Source organism: Rhineura floridana, chromosome 1 (genome assembly GCF_030035675.1).
Source record: "Rhineura floridana isolate rRhiFlo1 chromosome 1, rRhiFlo1.hap2, whole genome shotgun sequence".
Classification (NCBI taxonomy): domain Eukaryota; kingdom Metazoa; phylum Chordata; class Lepidosauria; order Squamata; family Rhineuridae; genus Rhineura; species Rhineura floridana.
In genome coordinates this window covers 51,445,018-51,464,041 of record NC_084480.1, presented here as the reverse complement: position 1 = coordinate 51,464,041, position 19,024 = coordinate 51,445,018, and the positions used below count along the sequence as shown (strand labels likewise).

The following is a 19,024-nucleotide window of genomic DNA, read 5'->3' as shown; positions in this document are numbered from 1 at the left end:
AGTTTCCAAAAATGTTACATTTAGTGAAATTGTGTTAGAATTGTTTACCTATCTTTCAAATCACTTTCCTATTTACTGACAAAATTTCTCACAGTACTCCACCCCATCCATATCCTTCCTGTTCTGCATCAATTAAAAATAGCCTTAAACTAACATAAAACTTCAGTACATGTATATGAAAATCCTTGGTGACTACATTTGTAGTTCAGGTCCATGGACTGAAAGAAAAGCAAATATTTTTTCCAGTGCCTCCCAGAATATGAAAACACCACAAAGTATTTACAGTGTAGTCCTAACCATGTCTACTCATATGTCCAGTATATATTGCTTTTAAAGATGTTTTTAAAGCTTTTTTTAAAAAGATGTTTTTAAGAATGTTTTGTTTTAATATGTTTTTAAAGATGTCTTGTTTTAATATATTTTATTGTCTGTTTTTATGATGTTTTTAGTGTTTTTGTTTGCCACCCTGGGCTCCTACCGGGATGAAGGGCAGGATATAAATCATCATCATCATCATCATCATCTTATTATTATTATTATTATTATTATTATTATTATTATTATTATTATTATTATTTTCTGCAAGTGTCATCCCTACATGACCTACAATTGTTTGGCAAATGACTATTGCTGTTCTGGTAACCTAATGCAGAAAAAAGAGTGACTACCCAAGGCCACCCTAGGACACTTCATAGCTGCACAGAGATGTGAATGCAGCGCTTCCTGACACAAGTCCAACATGCCAGCTACTACAAAAATTGGCGTCATTCTACCCTGTAAATTCTAGGTCTAGGCATCTCCTACTTAGCATTCTGCAATAAATAAATAAATAAATAGGAGTTGCTTATGAAAGAGAGAGCAACATTTGAGTGACTAGATAGCTCAAAACTAAGGTCTTACAGCTCAAATGTAATAGTTGTATGAATTACCTTGCAAATGAGCTGTGTCCGTTGCCAAGTGGTCTAGCAATCTCAGCTCAGCAATTTACTCTAATTGCCCATAACACTGCTTAGAAAACCACAATGAAGATTACCCTTACCAAAACACAGGCTAAATTGGGAAGCTAAAATCTCAAAGGCAAAATATGCACATTTGATTAATGACATCATGCTTAATATACTCATCACCATATTGGTCAAATAAACATTCAAGTGCAAACTTAATAACATGTACAATCAATAAATACATGACAATATGATAATCAAATGACAGGTGCGTAGCAAAATCTAGTCCTAGAAAAGTGAAGTATAAACTCAACATCTAACATCATGAATGAAATTGGGCTTTCTCGTAGGGTTGTCACGTGTCCAGTTTTTGCCTGGAGACTGGATTTTTGGGGTCCACTCCGGGTCTCTTGGGGAGTCACCCCAATCTCTGGACCCTCAGCTTTCATATTAAAAAAATTAAGTATCTAGTGGTCTGGTTCAAGAGATATACACCAGAATGTCATCAGTGCCCCCACAACTTCTGTCAAATGAGCTTGCAGCTGGCTGCTCTAACCACATCCTTTCAGGTTTGTAATCCATAAGTGAAGTCAGGGTTGCGATTGACAAGGGATTTGTTGACCTCTAGGCAATAGTTAGAAGCCATTGCAAGGCCAGAAAATGATTGTCTTTTCCTGCTTGTCTGAAAATCTCATAAATAGTGTGCAGGTCAGGAGATGTTGAACAAAAAATCACAGCAGGATCTTGGTAGGCAATTGTTAAGTGTAAACAATTTGTTATGATTATAGTAAAAGTGTACATGCGGGATTTTTTAAATTACTTGAAAAAATAGCATATTATACATTTTATCTTTCAAATAATTTTTGAACAGAAATTTAAAAGAAGTGTACATACAGCTTATGATTACAATATTTATGAGGTGACAAGTTTAAATTTTTCTGTGCTGTTGAAGAGAACAATTTATTTGTCTAATTCATAGCCTATTTTGAAAACCTTCCCAATATGAAGCTATAATTCTATACTCGCTTTTCTGGGAGTAAAGCCGCAATGCTAATCCCACATACCAGGAGTAAACCCCATTGAATTCAATAGGACGTACTTTTGAGCAGACATGGTTAGGATTGTGCTGTAAATCAAGGGGACTTTTGAGTGAACATAGAAAAAGATTGTGTTTGTGTCGTAAATCTTTCTCTCCCCCTCCTATCCTATTTTTAAAGCAATTAGGCAGGGCTTACCTAGGTGTCACTGCTTTTATTTTGTAGGAAACTAATACCAATTTTATTTTATTTTAAAAAAATGTTCTGCAATGATCAACTGGTTTTGACAATAGACTATTATATGGGGTGTATGTATTTTTACATCCCCAATGTGTGTATATGGAATCTTTCCAACAACCCTGTGAAGTAGGGTTCGAAACCAAGGCAGCTCGCAGCAAGAAATAAATCCATTTAAAATCCAATAACCATAAAACAAATATAAAACAGTTGCAAAACAGCTTAAAGTGGCATGATTCTGAATTTTGGACTGGATGAGTGAAGTTCCTTATCATTTGAGGTTGCAGTCCTGTGCATGCTTCCCTGTTTGAGTAAGTCCCATCGAATACATTGGGACTTGCTACTCAGTAAACGTGCATAGGATTACACTATAAATATCTTTACAGGTTTTGTAAATAATAAACATCTTTGCCAGTCATGCTTATATAAATATTTCTTCATACTATGTCCAAGTAAGTATCTGATTTCATGCTATGGTTATACATTATTATTTCCTCTACATAGTAAGTATGCCCTTCTTGCTTGGGGTGGTCATCGGCCCCCTTTGTTGTTTTCACCCTGAGGGGCGGATTAGGCTGAGAGATGGTGAGTAGCCCATGGTCACCCAGTACACTTTGTAGCTGATTTAAATTTTAAAAATTAATTAAAATGAGTTATATGCAGGCAAAGTTATGAAGTAATGCTGATCCACATAATACATTTAAAGCACATCCAACTCACATTCAAAGTTTCCCCTTCACAGTTATAGTTCCCACCACTATTAACAAACTACAGTTCCCATGATTCTGTGGTGGGATTCATGTGCTTCAAATGTATGTTGAATGTACTTTAAATAAATGGTGTGGATTTGTCCTAGGGATGCTGTGCATTCATTAGTGAATTGAAAAAAAACAATTTTAAAATATTATTTTTCAAACACGGAAGGGCTGTAACTCAGTGGAAGGGCACATGCTTTGAATGCAAAAGTTCAAAATCCAATCTCTGGAAAAGACTATCGCCTGGAATCCTAGAGAGCCAATGCTAGTCCATGTCATCAGTACTGAGCTAGATGGTACCAAATAGCTTGTGTCTGTATACAGCAGATTCCTTTGTTCAAAGAGGAAAGAGATCCAAGGGCTACAGTGACTCTAAAATTTATTTATGTATTTTATTTACAACATTTATATACCGCTTTACTGTAAAAAAAACCCTCAAAGTGGTTTACAGAAGGAATTAAAGCAATAAAATTATTGGCAAAACTGTTAGACTTGTATTTAAAAATGTTCAAAATAATAAAATCAACAACGAGTTAAAAACAGATAAAAAAACATAGTAGCTTCTACATGCCTGGGTAGGCTTGCCTAAACAAAAAGGTTTTTAGCAGGTGCCAAAAAGAGTACAATGAAGGCACCTGACTAATGTCAATAAGCAGGGAGTTCCAAAGCATAGGTCTTGCCACACTAAAGGATCGATTTCTTACAACAGCAGAACAAGTATTATGTGGTACCCATAACATGGAAAGCACACCTTGAACTTGGCCTGGTAGCAAATCAGCAACCCGTACAGATTTCAGAGCAGAGGTATTATGTGCTGATAGGGTCTCACTCATGTCAACAATCATGCCACAGCATTCTGCAGTAACTGTAGCCCCCAGGTCAGGTTGTGCTGCATGGGGATTTCTGTGACCTTGGCTAACTGGCCAAGTTGTTTAGTTTTGGTTAGGAACCCTGACTGGTTGTGGGATGCTGAGTTTTCTGCCTTACTTGTAGGAATCATGTTGTGCTTGGTATGGTATTGCATTTAGGAAATCATCACTGTCTTTTCTTTTTCTTTTTCTATTTGCATTTCATTTACCTTTAACCTCAATCCCTTACACCCATAGAAGCAACAACAGTGGTTCCATGTGCTCAGCTCAACTCCCTTAAATCCACTGATGATGCACCTTGTTGTTTGCATGATGGTTTGTTTCTTGCCCAATAGTGGTAAAAGAAAATTCACATACTGAGAAGTGAGGCTTCCATTGCTGTTGTTCACAAGCTACTGCCTGTGAAAGTAGACCAAATCATATGTTCTCTATCTGCCAATTATTACTTACTTGAGTTGGGTTGGCTGTCAAAGTAAGTTTATAGCAGCCCACAGAGTGGGCAGAAAAGGTTAGACAATCTTCTTTTCTTACACATTTTTCAAATGTCTCTCTGCAGTGAAGGGTCAAGTCTAAAGACATTTGGAGCAGCCATGTTAAAAGGCAGGCAGGGCATTGCCAACCCTGCTTTGATATAGCTATCTTTCCAGAGGATTTCTAGTCAAGACTTACCAACAGCACAATCCTAACTATATCTACTCAGAAGTAAGTCCTGTTGAGTTCTATTGGGCTTAGTCCCTTAGTAAGTGTGTTTAGAACTGCAGCCTTCAGGGGCCTCCACCTTTACTCCTGAGTGCTCCCATCTAACATTTCCACAGTACTAAGCTGCCTTTTTTCTACAATGGCCTTTTGGTGACTGGCCTGGCTTGAGGGCACTTAAACCCTTCTTGCCAGAAGCAAGTAGGCTAGATTAAATGCTCCCTACACAAGCTTCCTAAGCAGGTGAGAAGGAATGATCCCATCATTTCAGCTGGACCTGGGAACACCATCTTTTAGCTGAGTTTTGTTTGTTTGTTTGTTTGAATAGTATGCTCCAAGTAACTGGGGTTGATGCTTAATGGCATCACTGGGGTGTGCCCCATGACATCACAGTGGCCCACCCCTGAAATCTCAGGGTTTGGGATGCTTCTGACCTGGCAACCCTACTTTTTCATGACATGCGGTCTGTCCATCTATTTCTTAGATGCCATGATTTTACTGTTTATTGTACTCTACTTTTTCACTCAAGGTATATAGAGCAGTATACATATTTTCCAAGATAAATAAAACATAGTTCTAAGTCCAGTTTTCTGATTGTATCAGGAAAGGTTTAATTAAAGTATTTTCAAATAAAAAAGCAAAACAAACAGAAGAAATCACAGAATTATAGAGCAGGGGACAAAGCTACACATTAAGGTTTTGTTTCTTTTCTTTCTCCTTGCCCCACCTTTCTTTCATAAGTCTTTCTTATATCAGGCAAAGGTGGGGGAAGGGAGAATGAATGTGTTGTTTTAACCCTTTCTCTTTCAGCTGTTTCACTACTAAAACTTACCCCCGCTTAACCTGCTTTTCTTCCCAAAAGGTAAAAACTATGGGGATCTGTATATTTATTCCTCATGGATAAAGCATTTGGAGAGGGCCAATTTTGAGTAGACAAACATCTGGAAAAGAAATGGTTAAGGATGTCTTCTTCCCCACCCATGCATCCACCCCTCTCTGGTACTTTGTCCAACCTGAAGGCTGTATTGTCCTGCTCTGAAAGGAACTCAACGATCTATCTGTGCAATCCAGACTACAATTTGTCACCAAGCAGACAGCAGGTGCATTGCAAGTAAAGTTTATAGAGCAATAGCTCCAGATCAGATGTGCATGCTTTTGAATATTTTTCCTTACATCAAGTTATAATTTCCTCAATGCCTACATATTTAAATTGCTTTATATCCAAGTCAAGAAATAGCCAATATTTATTTATTTAACAACTTAACTTAAGGGTTAGGGTTAGGGTTTATATACTGCGCTTCAGCAAAGCTTCCAGGGCAAAAAACAGATAATGTAACAAGATAATGTTACAAAAACAAGATAATGTAAAAAATCCAACATATAAATTGCAGCATGTTAAAAAAAGTACATGGCTGCAATCCAGTACATACTTACCTGGGAGTAAGTCCCACTGAACTAAGTGAACCTTACTTCTGAGTAGACATGTATAGGACCACACAAGGCTGAGAGAATAAAAATATATTTGCCTGATGAAGAAAGGATAACAGCGTTGATGACTGCCAGGTGTGCCTCCCTGAGGAGGGACTACCACAAGCAAGGTGCCATTAAGAACAAATTAAATATTTAATATTTAAATATTAACAAATTAAATATATATAAAAAAAAGAAGGTGCTCTTTCTTTGGTTGCTGCTTGCCTTAGCTTAGATCAGTGATTCTCAAACGATGCGCCCAGGCACACTGGTGAGCCCTGAGAGGTGGCTAGGTGTGCCTCAAATATTATTAAAATATATTTTAAAAATGAGAAGAAACCCATTTGTATAGGGCAAGTAATAGTTTTCTATAGTTTATTTTTATTCATAGTTTAAAATACATTAATATATTTTTAATTTTGTACACGAAGTGCGCCAGAAAAATTTTATATGTTTTACAGTGCGCCGTGAACCAAAAAAAATTGAGAACTACTGGTTTAGATGGAACCTCTGAAAAACTCTGGTATTTATTACTTAGGTTATTACCCCTTGCTGTTCAAAATAAACAATCAGCCGCACAAAAATTAGGTAACATAAAAGGGAGGTAAGAATGGGAGACAAAAAAGCAGTGTACATCATTCCCATGTCTTCCAAATAAGGATATTTAATTGAACACATATAGAAAACTCTCTCCAATGGTCTCAGTTTCTCCTTCGTTTCTAATAATGCTAAACAATGCAATCCTATACATGAGTTCAACTTGGCTTACTCCTTGGTTAAGTGTATATAGGGATAGCCTCACTTCGTAGCACAGGGGAAAGAGACTCTGTTTGCCATGAGACGATGACTACTTTCACCTGCCATACAACCCTAGGAGTAACTGCCAGAAGAACTCTGAGGGGCTGTATGGTCTCTTGGGTCTAGGCAGCAGTGCTGTGTTTGCCAGGATAGGGCTAGCACACCTGCAGATCAGCGATGACAGCATCTTGCAAGTTCAGGTGCACCACCAACACTACCTGTCATCTTGCCCCTCCCCAAACCAGTGATTACAGAGCTGCTGCCAGGAGCGTGCTGTTGCTCAGCCCCCCATGCACTGCTGCTGGGTCTAGGTATAACAAAGGGAGGTTGGTAGGTACAAATGTTATCAGCTTTGGGGCTACGTTTGGATGTGATTTCACCTATTAAAAAGCTTTAAGCTCATTTATTTGTTTTGAAATCATTTATATTTTTAATGTGAACTGCTTTGTGTACAAATATATTTGTGGAAAATGTGGTACATAAATAAATTGACTATGACTATATGGATTACAGCTTAATGTTTCTTCTATTACCTTATTAGTGTTTGTTAAAAGCTAAAACTGTTACGCAAAAGAAAAACTTTGACCACAATCTGCCCATTTAATTAAATATGATAAAAATCCAGGGCTAGTTAATAGTTTTAAATGATTAGACTAAAGGAACAGTAGCTGAATTAAAATGCAAAGATAACAAAGTGTGGACTTTATTGTTATCTTTGCATTCTAGTTCAGCTACTGTTCCTTTAAATTATTATAAAAACACACTTATGTTATTAATTGTTCTGGCCTATAACCAAAGCTGCCACCACTAAGCCGCAAAGTAGAGAACAGAGTATTAGGAAAAGAACATTTTTCTGTAAAATGCTTTCATATTACTGAATGTTGTGCATCCTTTGTATTTTCACTGGTATTAGTTTTGAGAGTGCGTATCAAAAAGCACTCTCAGTTCACTGCACATATTAGGCCATAATACTGGACACCAGTCTGATAAGCCTCCCCCCTCCTCCAGGTCTTCCAATATCCATTCGCAATGTTTACAGCAGCACAAACCTTTAGGTCTATGGAGAACTAGCTCCCACAGCTAAAAAGGCATAAAGAACAAACGGTTCCGTCTCTCTTCTAGCTTAATTTTTAACTGCTCATCACTTTTAAATAAGGTTCACTTGTGTATTTCCCTTTGCCATATACATTTAATTTGAAGATTTTTCTGACTTTTAAAAAACAATTTTAATTTTAATGTTTTTTAACCACACTGAGTGTTTTAGGTTCTGTTCCCATTTGTTGTTACTGGGAAAAAAACGATTTCATGGCCCAAATCTCTATTCCTTATTTGCCGTATGTGTGCTGGCCCTTTAAAAATAATAATTTGAGAATTAGGCTGCAAACGTATACATACAGTTACCAGATGAGCTCCACTGAAAACAGTGGGACTTACCTCTAAGCAGACATGTATAGGATTGTACTGCAAACTGGGAAAATTTATGTCTGGCGTTACTTTTTGCCTCATCCCTTTTTGTTTCTCTCATTTCTCAGACTATAACTGGGTTTAGACGTGATGTTAAATCATGGTTTGGATTTGTTTTAATGGTAGCACACTTGCATATAACATTAACTAGAAAAGGTATACATACATAACATTAGATACAAGTTTGTAAGACACTCCTTTTGGTTAAAATAATATGGCAGTATCTTCTACTTGTGAGACAGACACAACATGCTGAGAATCTAGGAGACAACTGACATACCTGTGTCTGACATGTAAGTGTACACACATGCAAATTCTTCCAATGTTGTTTTTAAAACATTTCTATACTGCTTTTCCAAATGTTCAAAGTCATAAGAGAGATTAATGTAATAATACATGAACACGTTTTTTCTCAAAAGGGTGGCATGCAGCAATATTATTGTGAGTGGCAAGATACTATGAAAGCACACCTGTTGGTGATATCCAACAGTATCTATCCACCAGCAAAATGGACACCATTTGTGAAATGAATTCCTCCTTCCCCACAACTGCTTTGAAGGGTTGGGGGACACTTTTGGAGCAATTTGAGGTGCAGGAGACTGCAGGAAGGGAGGAGAGGAAGGGGAAATCCCATCATGCAAGTAGTAGCCCACACTCATGACACAGGATATCATACAGTGTCTTTAAAGTTTCAATTTTTAAAAAAATAATTACAGTACCAACTTTCCTGATTCTGTTTTAATAGTAGGAACAGTTTGACAATGGAACTAATTACCTAAGGTGGTCATGGGCTGTCTGTCACCCACAGTCTTCAAATCAGAGGCTCAACAGTCATCTGTCAAGCTTTAGCTCTAGCTCTTGATTTCCTGCACAAAGCAGGGAGTTGGACTAGATAACCTACAAGACCCCTTCTAACTCTATGATTCTAGAATGTAATGTGAATCTCTATGTAGAAATTAAGGAGTTCTGCTAACATATCTATTTAGGCCCTTTACTCTGATAGAGTTCCTTATTCTAAGCCCCTGATGTATATAGTCCAGCGAGAGCAAAAAGCGCAAAAACCAAAAAGGTCTATAGAAAACTGGCTTTTTAAAACAAAAATTAGCATCACTGTTTCAGTCAAAACTAGTGAATTGATTTTATCATAGTCTATGGATGGGGAATCTGTGGCCCTTCAAATGCTGTTAGAGTCCAGCTCCCATCAGCCCCAGCCAACATGGCCAACAGCCAGGGATGATGGGAGTTGTAGCTCAACCAGAGCTTGGAAGTAACTAGTTACAAGTAACGAATTACTTGTAATTCATTACTTTTTTGAGTAACAAGTGGGTAATTCCTTTACATTTTGATTGTAATAGTACTGGAAGTAATTTATTACTTTTGTGGAGTAATTGTAACATTTCCAGCATTACGTCTGGGCATTACTTGGGGGGGGAAGCAGGGGAAGTCTTCTGCTCCTCTCATTTGTGGATGAAAATCATGTGCCTCAAACTGGGCTTCTGTGCAGTGTCGCTCTTTCTTCATGCTCTGTGGATGGGCAGGAGGCAATGAGGGAGGAGGTGGAGTCAGATGGGGTGAAGTGGAGAAAACAATTATTTAAAAAAACAGATAGTGGTGGTGAAGAATGGAGTGGAGGGGGAAAGGAGCTGGAGGTCAAGAACGTGGATAAAGGAGGAGGAGGCAGCAGCAGAATGGAGATAAAGAACTGTGGAAGTGAAAGATGACAGTGTGTGCATGCGTGCGTGCGTCCGTGCGAGAGAGAGAGAGAGAATACTGTGTTTGCACTTGGCACACAAAGTGGCCTTCACCACCCTTTCTGGCTACTGTGCTGCATTTGCAGTATTTTAACTGTTTTGCATCTCAGGGGAAAATGTTTGCTTGAGTGAGTGTCCCTTAGTTGGTGGCAGGGCAGGGTCTGGGAGGTGGTTAAGTGAGAGAGCTGGCTGGCTGAGGGGGGCTGTATTGCACTTGGTTTGACATGCAAAGATCTGAGTAGTGGCTTCAGCCTCCCTCCCCACCATCCTTACCAGCGGAGAGACCACCATTGCTATCTTATGAATAAAAAAATTATTCTACTGCTTCTGTATGTGTTTGTTTATTTTTAATGTTGTTTTAGGCTACTTAGATGTGCAGCAGCCAAGGCCAGTACCTTGTAGGTGTTTTTTTTAAAGTAATCGAAATGTAATTGTAGTGATTACTTTGAAGGAAAAGTAAAGTAATCAGTTACATTCAGAGCAATTGTAATTGTAACGGTAATTACGACTTTTTGGGCTATGTAACTGTAACTTATTACTTTTTAAAAGTAATCTTCCAAGCTCTGAGCTCAACAACATCCGGAGTTCTATGGGTTCCCCATCCCTGTCTTTTACCATTTAGAAACACTTAATTTTATTCAGAGAACTAGATATTCTGTTAGAAAAATACATAAAGTGTTCATTTTTCGCTGGTACAATCAATGAACCACATAGGTTACACTTTTATGTGTACTGCCTGGAGCCCAAGGTAACATATTTGAAGTCCACTTGGAGATTCTCTGTGAAGAACCATGAACAATTTATTTTAACAAGACTTAGACCAGATTAATGTGAAACTCAGTATCAACACCTTTCAGAACCAACATGCAGTGCTGTGCTTTAAACAATTTGATTAATATGACAAACTATCTAGATTGTTTACAGAGCACTTGTTTTCGTAGTCTGCATGCATGCAAAGATATCTCCTCAGACGTTTCTTTTCTTTTTGTCAATATCTTTATTGTCTTTTCTCTCCTCAGAACCAAAGGAAAATGTATGATTCAGATGTAAGGTTGCAATCCTCTACATACTTACATACAAGTAATTCCCAATGAATGAGTTAGACTTAACTTCCAAGATAACATGTATAGGCCCGGACTGGATGTATGTACTAGGAACGGGTGGGAATTTCAATTTTGTCTGCATTTCAAGCCAAATTTATCAAATTTGCACTTTTTGAAACAACATGAGAACTGAAGCATGATCCTTCCATATTTGCATTTTTTTGAATTTTGCAATAGTTCGCTAACCAAACAATGTCTACAAAAATGCATGTGTTAGGGGAAAGTGTGCATAAAAATGAGTATGTGAGTGAAGATAACATGCACAAGTGCATTATATGAGAAATTGCTTGAAAAAATGTGTACATTAATTAAAACTGCCTGCAAAAATGTGTTCATTAGGAGAGGTTCACACTAAAATGCTAGAGAAGTTTCATGAGGATTTTGCAAAAAGCTGCAGGAATGTGGAGAACTGAATTTAAGACTGGAAAAATGAGAAATCGAGAGAAGTGAAATCAACAGATCTTTCTATCCCCAATATGTACTTATGGGAATATATCTAGGTGATAACTGGGTTGTCAATTGCAGCTTCGGTAGTAGAGGGAATGATCTCTCTATCATGAGCACATACTGTCCTATTAAGCAGTTGTCAGACTCTAATATCCAGAAGCACAACTGCCTGCTAAGGTTCCAGGGTGATGAGTATATACTATTAAAGCTGCACTTGGTTGTAACTAATAAGGTCATGCAAGAATGTTTGATAGCAATTTTTTTAAAGGGAAGCAAAGTATTGGTAAGGAAGCAAACCGTACTGCTGTGACCAATATCTGAGTAAGACCACAATGGTTTAAAAAAAACAACTGCTGCTTTTAATGTTGTTTTTAACTTTTTAAAGCTGTTTTTATTGTACTTCATCTTGAGACACATAAGTGGAAGGTGATTAAAATACTGATAGTACTAATAATAATAATGCTGGAGTAAAGTATGATGCAATAATGCAAGCACTATCTGCACTATCTTCTCATTCCTCTGAAAAAAAACAGGGTTGCATGCATGCATCCCATTTACTCCTTTACTATCTATCTATATCTACATCTCTAGATAGATAGATATATCTCTTGAGGTAGGTTAGACGTTCACATGCAGCCAAAAACAGTATTTCTGAAGTAGCTTGTTTTAAAATCAACATGGAAATTTATACCAATTGCTCCTACTGCTAGTTCTAACCAAATGCAAGAAATTTCTGGGTCACAAAGTAATAAAACAGAGAGCCTTAAGCTGAAGGCTTTTTGTATACTCAATAAATTTTACAGTAGTTAATGTGGCTGTGTAATAACACTCCGACAGATTTGTGGAGTAGCCTAAGACTGCAAGCCTCACTTACCTGAACTCAATGGGTCTTACTTCTGAACAGACATGAGTAGGATTATCTGTAACCGCACTTTCAGTGGTTAAAAAACAAAATGTTTAAACTTCATCTGCACAACATGGGTGAGTATATATGTTTACACAAATGCACAGAAATACATTTGATGACTTTTATATAGCAACATTGATTATTTCCAATTATATATAAACAATCATATTCAATAGTCTGATTTGCACATTATAAATAAAATTCTGCCAGTGAATTGTCTACTGCAATAAATCTTGGAAAAATAAAAAGTGAGGTTTTTCTTTTACTTCTGTAATGCTAACTTCCATAATATTTATTTTATTTTATTAAATTTTTATCCTGTCTTTCCATGTATAATGTTCAAAGGAGGATATGTGGGAATACAAATACTTACATTTGTCACATGCACATTAGCATAGCCTATTATATAGCATATTGTCAGATTATCTATAATAGGCAAAATAATACATGTACTGTCAGTCAACTCAGGCTGCACTGCTAAATTGAGACCCATGTGTACTTCAAACACCCTTGCTGAGGCTAGAGGAATAGCTATTATTCAGGAATACTTAAGACATTTTCTTCAAGGATTAATCTCTAATAAGCACCAGTTTTATATTTATTTTAATTTTGACAGTCTGCTACCTTTATCATGACAGTTTCTAATCCTTTCTTCTTTTCCAGTGTGCTGCAGCTACCACACATTTTAGATCTCAAGCACCTCATAAAAAAAATTACAGAGGGAAACAAAATCTAAGAAAGGAAGAAATAAGGATACAATTGTGGCCTCTTCTCTGTTTAGGACTTTTGATAAAAACCATCACTGAAGTGCTACTGTAAATTGTTAGGGATACTAGTAGATGGTACACAAATCTCATGATGTTTTTTGATATTCAGTTTCTGGACAGCAACAAGTGCCTGAGGGAAACAAATGTTTATACATCACGATGCAATTTTGCATCTATCATCATGCAGCCTTCAGTAATGGAAGCATTTTTTAAAAAAGCTCTACATTAAACATGTTAAAACTGGGCTGGTACAAGGGAGGTACTTTTATATGTTATATGAGTAATCTGAAAGTGTAAGTGTTCTATATAGAAATAAATATGTATATTCACACCACAAACTTACACTTTATTGAAGTTTACTAATTTGTGAAATAGGTTTACTAATTAAAGTGGATTTTTAAAAAGAAATTGAATAGAAACTATTTATGATTACAATTTCCAGAGGGTAGTGTTCGTTTTCACTGTTTTTTAAAATAAAATTCAATAAAATTAGTTTTTAAAAATCTGAAATCCTATGTACACTTAAGTGCAAGTAAGTGCCACTGAAATCAGGACTTATTTCTGAGTAAACATGCATAAAGATTGCACTGTAAGATTATGATCCTAAACCAGTTATGGAGAAATACATTCAATTTAAATTCATGGGACTTTTTTCTAATTAATTATGATTGGGATTAAGATGTGAAACAAATTTTGGACAACCATATTTCCTAAACAAAAGCAGAACACACCAAGAACAAGTGAAAGGTTTGTTCCTTTGAGAAAGAAAGGGATATATTTCCCTCTGTGCATTAATTGTCCCAATATGGAAGCATTAATGCATAAAATTAGATATAATTTTACTTGTGGGTGTAGATTGGCAGCTCACTAAAAGAATGAAGTATGCACCACTGAAGTATTTTTATGCTTAGATTCTGTTCGATGAATCTGAAACCATTATGTCTAATACAGCTGTAAAAATAGAAAAACAAATACCCCAATCCAAAGTACATTTACTTGGAAGTCCACTTGATTTCAATGAAACTTCTAATAAGTGCACTTAGGATTGTTGCTTAATCACATGTCACACTGGAAAAGATGCTTTACAAATGCAGCTCTCCCAGCATGATTTGTTTTCATGACAGGTTAAGATGATGGGAAGAATTTTGCAATTGTGCAAGATTTTATTCTTATCTTGTTAAAAAATAAAAGTCAAAAGTTTACAGTTTGTTTATTTATTTATTTTATTTATTAAACTTGTATACCGCCCCATAGCCGAACCTACAGTTAAGAAGCATCTTTCTTTTGAGGGCAAAAAAATCCAGCACTTCCAAAGCAACTGACACCTGTTGATCCAGAAGTCAACTAGAGATGAGTCAATACCTATCAGATACAAATCTTACTCCTGACTCTAACAGTGCAATGACAACAAAGCTATGAAATTTCAGAGGAACAGCAATGTTAGTCTGTTGCTGCAAAAATAATAAAAAGAAACTACTTTTTTTAGTTATTATTTTACTAAGAAGCTGGGATCAAATATCTGTTCCATTATTAGTACTGCCTTATTGTATTATTTTGAACATATATCACTCATATCTGGGTAATATAATTTTTCTCATTTTGTAAGTTTATCAAGAAGGCCAAAGCTCTTTATAACCTAATTCAGTAGCCAGCTCTTCCAAACACCTTTCTCCACCCAACTGTAAGTCTAGAATGACCCTGCCACAACTTCAAGATACCAAATGAAAAATACATTTGCACATCTATTACCAAACTGTAAGACTTCTGATTCTCTCCAACTGTCTAGAAACTAAAACAATGAGAAGTCCTGCCTATCCTGTGGATCCTTTCCTACTGTAATGATGAGACTCTTCCAATCCTTGAAGGGGGCTGTACTGGTTCTTATAAGTATTGCCACAATAGGACTATAAACAGTTGGAGAATTTGGACACACAGATTTATATACAATTTATATTAGAATTATGTTTAAAAAAACTAAAGTAAAACAAGTTTTACTTGTGATTTGTATCCATCAAAATCCAGTTAGTTTAGTTTATAAGCAGAGATGACAAGTCAGCATATAAACTGGTGTTGTACAAAGAACAACATTTGTTTTATTGGGCCCTTCGGTTTACTCAGGATTGAAGTGCAGAAGTCTAGCTGTGGTCTAGCTGTGGCCAAAGACTTAAACCGAATATTTGAAGGCTTACACATTCCAACTATTTCATAAACTCTCACTCTTAGTACTCCAAAACATTCTGCTTGTTTAGGCTGCATTCTATATTTTTCAACAGAAGTGGATACCCTAGGGTGTATTTGACAAGCAAAAAAAAATCATAGCAAAATATATATGACACAATCCTTTGTTTAAACTGTAAGATGGAAACAGGATTGGTTTTTTTAATCCTATTAATAAATATGGAAGTACACTTGCTGAATTTCCCATCACCACTTCACCCTATCCTGCAGTGTTGAATTTTTGCTCTCTCATAGAGAAAGAATACATTCCATCCATTATTAGAAAGTTTTGTGAGGGATGCAAGCCATCATATCATACAGTGCTGCTGAGGCTCCTTATATATTCTCAGAATCAGCCAAGGAGACATCTTAAGTTTAGGAACTCTATCTGAACAGCCTTGGGTCTGTTCCGTCATGACTCTGCTCTATAAAGGTGTCAATAGCAGTGAAGGCTGGTGGCTCCAGTGTCAGTGGGGCAATGAATCTGCTCTGGGGTTTTAGTCTGAACTTTCAAGGAACTGTCCAAGTGGATTCACTGCCTCACTGACATTGGAGCCACCAGCCTCCACTGATTAATACCAAAATATAATAAAGAACAAACTGGACTAAAGAGGCTTGGAGCATATTGAATGGCAAATTGCTCAAAGACACCTAGGATGAGAGAACAGCAGGGCTGGATCAAATCAACCATACTGGTACACTAATCAGCTAAGTGGGCCAATATACTATCCACCACACCAGCTCCCTCTTATTATTATACCAAGTGTGCAACATTTATTGAAAATCAAGCCGACAATACCCAGGATCCTGTGCGCTGTTGCAGATGGTTTGGGGATACATTCCTAGTATATGCAGAGCTGAACTTTCTCCATGACAACATTAAAAAAAAACCCTGGGAAAGGGCTCCCAGGTGTGATCACCAAATAGTTTGAAGCTCAATATCTTGTCGAAATTGACCACTGCTCAAAAATGGCAACACTCTACCACATTGGTGAGGGAGGGATGGCTGACAGCACAGGCAAACCTCCCCCTTTATCTTCACAGAAGACCTTCCCATCCCTTATTTCGCACCAGGGTAGCAGCGTAGGAAGGCATCACCACCTGTATCCCCAGGGGAACACAAAAGAGGCAAAGATGGTGACGTATACTAGCCCCGTTCTAGGGACGTTCAGACTTGCAAGCTTTGGAAGCCGCTGTCCCCCCTCGTCCTCCTCCTCCTCCCGCCTCAACTCCCCGCGCTTTATCGGTGGCCACCCGCCAGTTCAAAACTATCGCGTGCCGTCCATAGCCGATTTAACCCAAGGATGCTCTGTTCTTCCCCCAGTTCTCACTCTGTGCAGGCCACCCCCTGCCCGGGGCCCCTTTCCTTGCCAACGATCTGTCAGGCTAAGCTGGAGGGAGAAGCGCGCGAGGGAAGTTGGAGGTCCGCGCGAGGGAGCCGGGGAAACCCCGTCGGCCCGGGCTGGTGGGGCCAGGGCGAGGGGCAGCTCACCTGCTTGTCCAGGGTAGCGTCCTTGGCGCAGACGGCAGAGGCGCCCTTGGGGGCCGGCGCCCTCTCGCAGCTGCAGCCTTCCAGCATGTACATGCCCGCGGGCCGGGAGCTCTGCTCGCTCTCGAAGTAGAAGAGCATGTTCTGGTAGAGCGCGAACCACTTGTCATGCCAGCGGCTCGTCTCCGCCGTCTTTTTGCTCAGGTAACCGCGCTTGGTGCCCTCCTTACGAGCCAGCACGGCCAGGTATAGGGCGTGCCCCTCGTTGTAGCGCACACTCTTCTGCATGTTGCCTCCAGCGCTGGTGGCGTCGTCCACACGGGCCAGGGGCGCCTTGTTGTCACCTTCCCTTCAGCGGGAGCCCGTCGCAGAGCGGCAGCCAAAGCGCCGCATGAGCGCGGCTTCTCTTGACGGCGAAGGCGGGGGGAGGGCTACAATCCTAGCCAACCGCCCTCCGCTGTGGCGCGCCGTTGAGGAGGACCCCCGCGCCAGCGCTGCCTTCAGTTCTGCGTGGTGGTGGTGCTGCCTGCCGATGCCCTCTTACTTGGGCGCTATTGCTTCCCAGAGCTGGGCTTCTACCTTTCGATCCTGAGCAGCTCCAGGCTCCTCGGTCTAACATTGGGCGCCTGGCGCATCTCTCGCTGCTCGTTACGGACTCTCTCCCTCACATACCCTTCAGCCAGAAAAGTTCTGCGAGGCGCGCTTTTTCGCTGGCTCTTCCCAGTAAAAGCTCGCCAGGTTCTCAGTTCCTTCTTTCTGCGCCCCCACCCCAGCCCAGGATCCAGAAGGAGAAATATCACGTGAGAGATCAGCTGTAATCGGCTTTGCGATCAATTTAAAGAGCAAAGCCGCCGCTGCGCCGCCGCCGTCGTCAGCGCGCTAACCTTCCCTCAGACTGCGCGCGCGCCCCCTCCCCTCCCCTCCCCTCCCCTCCCCTCCCCTGTTTCCTGTGCTGCCTCTAGTCTAGGGAGTTTATCTCCAGGCAGTCTTGCTCGCCCAAGGGAGCGTGAAAACGAAGCCGAGAAGAGAAAGACAAGCACAAAGTTCCACGGCCTCGGCTGCAAAAAAGAAGTGGACTGCAACGGCCACGACTGTGTAAGGACACATACACAACACATGTAATGCTCGGCGAAGTTAAGTGGGAAGCTAGCCCAGTGCGCTCTTGGCTTTCTCGAAGGCAAGATGAGCGCTGAGCGATCATAAAACGCCTTTAGATGCTCCCAGGACACATCGCAGGGCTTGTCAAACGTTCAGCTGCAGAACTTCTTTCTAAGGGCAAGGTTCAGTCCTGGAGTGGAGCATGCAAATAATAATGGCGAAATTATTTCCCACACTCATCACAAAACGTCCTCACTTTTTTTTCTAACAGGATTCCTTTGCCTTAGAAATTACATCTGTATTTTATGTATTTTTTAAAAATAAAAGTGTGTTGGAGGGCGGAATAGAAATATTTTAAATAAATAAATAAATGGGTAGCCAGTGGAAGCTGTCATCAGGGGATTTTGGACAATGTGTCACCAGTATACTGGTTCTCCTTGGTTCTGGTGCTCCTTGTCATGTGAATAAGTTGAAGGAGCACAGTGGTCTTGGAACATAGGAAGCTGCTCTGTAGGGAGGCTGATCACTGATCTATCTAGTTTAGTATTGTCTACACTGATTGGCAGCAGCTCTCCAGGGATTCAGGCAAGAGTCTTTCCCAGCTGGCCTAGGGACACCAGGAATTGAACCTGAGACCTTTTGCATGCAAAACATGTGGTCTGCCACAGAGCAATAGCCCTTCAAGAGGCTGGAGGCAGTAAGGAGCTAGATGAGGACAAAACAATCTGAAACTGAATCCTGACAAAGCAGAGGTGGTGTGAAGTGGTAGTTCCCAAGTCTGGGAATTAGGTAGGTGGCCTGTTTATAGGCTTTGGGTACTCCCAGAGACTAGAGACCAGCTGGAAACCAACTTTGCTTCCACGGTGGCAAGTGCTTATTTCTAGCTCTGGGCTGGTTCACATGGGACATAAAATCCGGATTAAAGATGCAGGTTTTTCCATAGTGATGGACTTCCACAGTTCACACACGTCCATT

General features: G+C 39.3%; 1 protein-coding gene across 3 annotated transcripts in view; it reads right to left on the bottom strand.

The window, feature by feature from the left end:
• RASGRF2 (Ras protein specific guanine nucleotide releasing factor 2) overlaps positions 1-17,827 on the bottom strand; it is a 161,107-nt gene extending 143,280 nt beyond the window's left edge. For all 3 annotated transcript variants that reach the window (XM_061621701.1, XM_061621714.1, XM_061621709.1), the window contains exon 1: positions 16,955-17,827. In XM_061621701.1, coding sequence (XP_061477685.1) covers positions 16,955-17,239 — 285 coding nt within the window. In that variant the 5' untranslated portion in view covers positions 17,240-17,827. The remainder of the gene's footprint in view (positions 1-16,954) is intronic.
• Positions 17,828-19,024: the final 1,197 nt, after the last annotated feature.